The sequence below is a fragment of the Microtus ochrogaster genome, chromosome 8 (genome assembly GCF_000317375.1).
Source record: "Microtus ochrogaster isolate Prairie Vole_2 chromosome 8, MicOch1.0, whole genome shotgun sequence".
NCBI lineage: Eukaryota > Metazoa > Chordata > Mammalia > Rodentia > Cricetidae > Microtus > Microtus ochrogaster.
Genome location: NC_022015.1, coordinates 131,100 through 133,102, shown reverse-complemented (window position 1 = coordinate 133,102; position 2,003 = coordinate 131,100). Strand labels below are relative to the sequence as shown.

The following is a 2,003-nucleotide window of genomic DNA, read 5'->3' as shown; positions in this document are numbered from 1 at the left end:
TTAGGGCTATGATTTAATTCAAAGTATAGGGCATATAGCCTTCAAAAGAATTTGACAGCATTTTGTTATTTAAAGACTAAATTTCTAAGTCAGAATCTTTATTTTCCCCTTTTATGTAGAAAGAGTTTATTAATCTAAGTGTTTAGCCATTCTAGAATTGAAATGGGTAATTGTGTGAAGAGAAGATGGTCTTCTGTGGCGCTCTGGCGGAATTCCTCAGGTGAATGGAAGCTGGAGCTAGAACTGTGATTCTGAACCGGCCCAGGGCTCCACTCGAGCCATGAGAGGGGGAAATGACAGCTCTGTGACCGAGTTCATCCTCTTGGGATTTTCCAACTACCCTGAGCTCCAGCGGCAGATGTTTGGGACTTTCTTGGTTATTTATCTGGTGACATTGATGGGAAATGCCATCATTATGTCTGTCATCTTCCTGGACCAGAGCCTGCACATCCCCATGTACCTGTTCCTGCAGAACTTGTCAGCAGTGGAAACCGGATTCAGCACTGCCGTCATGCCTGAAATGCTGGTGGTCCTCACCTCCACGAAAGCCACCATTTCCTTTGGGGGCTGTTTTGCACAGATGTATTTCATTCTTCTCTTTGGTGGGACTGAGTGTTTTCTCCTGGGGGCAATGGCTTATGACCGCTTTGCTGCAATCTGCCATCCTCTGTCCTACCCGGTCATTATGAACAAAAGAGTTTTTATGAAGTTAGTGATGTGCTCATGGCTCTCAGGAACCATGATGACCAGTCTGCAGACCACATGGGTGTTTAGTTTCCCCTTCTGTGGCTCCAATGAGATCAATCACATCTCCTGTGAAACTCCAGCAGTGCTGGAGCTTGCATGCGCCGACATTTTCTTCTTTGAAATCTATGCCTTCACAGGCACCATTTTGATTGTTTTGGTTCCTTTTCTGTTGATTCTCTTGTCTTACATCCGAATTCTCTTTGCCATCCTGAAGATGCCATCCTCCACAGGGAGGCAGAAGGCCTTTTCCACGTGTGCCTCTCACCTCACGTCTGTCACCCTCTTCTATGGCACGGCCTGCATGACCTATTTGCAGCCCAAATCCAGGTACTCACCAGACACCAAGAAACTGATGTCATTGGCTTACTCTCTGCTTACCCCTCTGCTGAATCCACTCATCTACAGCCTGAGGAACAAGGAGATGAAAAAGGCCGTAGTGAAATTATGGGAAAGAAAAGTGGCTTTCAACACAACCTGATTTGCTGAGGAGTCATGTGACATTCAGATATACCATAATTGTGTATAAATTAAAACAATGAAAACCACATTTCTTGGTGAGAATATGTTTAATTCTTTCATTCTTAAATAACTCTTTATTTTTATGCTTTTAAATCCTTTTAATTTTGGTTTTAATCAATATTTTATAATCTATTCTGAAAATTTAATATAAAATTTTAAATTCTTTATTTCTAAAACATTTTTAACATTTAAAAATTCCTTGAATTTATTCTAAAATTGTTCATATCATATTTTAAAACATAATTAAGTATTCACTCTATTTTAACCCTATAGTCTATTGTTTTTAAGATGCACATGCTCTTAAAACACACAATAAAGCAGTTTATTGATTTATTTCTGTACTGTTGATAGATACAGGTCATTGTAGATTGTTGCCATTAAGACAGTCCTTCAATAAACATGTAGTTCTGAATGTTCATCTGCTTCGTGATCTTACTATTTATTCTATGGCAGATTCTTGAAATGACAGCCGACAGGATGAGGCCTGCTGTGGTTATATATTTTAACCATCATTGTCAGGTTGCCCACCCGGCACATGAAAATTCATGGCAGAAAGCTCTAGAACTCAAGGCTAGCTTGCTTTCACAAGTTCAAGTGAAAGTAGCTAGTCACTAGTTCTCGCCTCTACAAAATCCTCAGACCCAATGGGGTAACCTGTCTCTACTAGTACTCAGACTGAATGCCTGACCTCCTGTCTCCTCCCCATTTACATTCCACTCTCCTCTGCCCAACCATAT

General features: G+C 40.7%; 1 protein-coding gene across 1 annotated transcript; it reads left to right on the top strand.

Moving 5' to 3' along the window:
• The first annotated feature begins 265 nt into the window (after window positions 1-265).
• Window positions 266-1,225, top strand: LOC101987401 (olfactory receptor 10A3-like). The gene has a single exon (XM_005350963.3). It carries the CDS (start codon window positions 281-283, stop codon window positions 1,223-1,225), a length of 945 nt encoding a protein of 314 aa, XP_005351020.1. The 5' UTR covers window positions 266-280.
• Window positions 1,226-2,003: the final 778 nt, after the last annotated feature.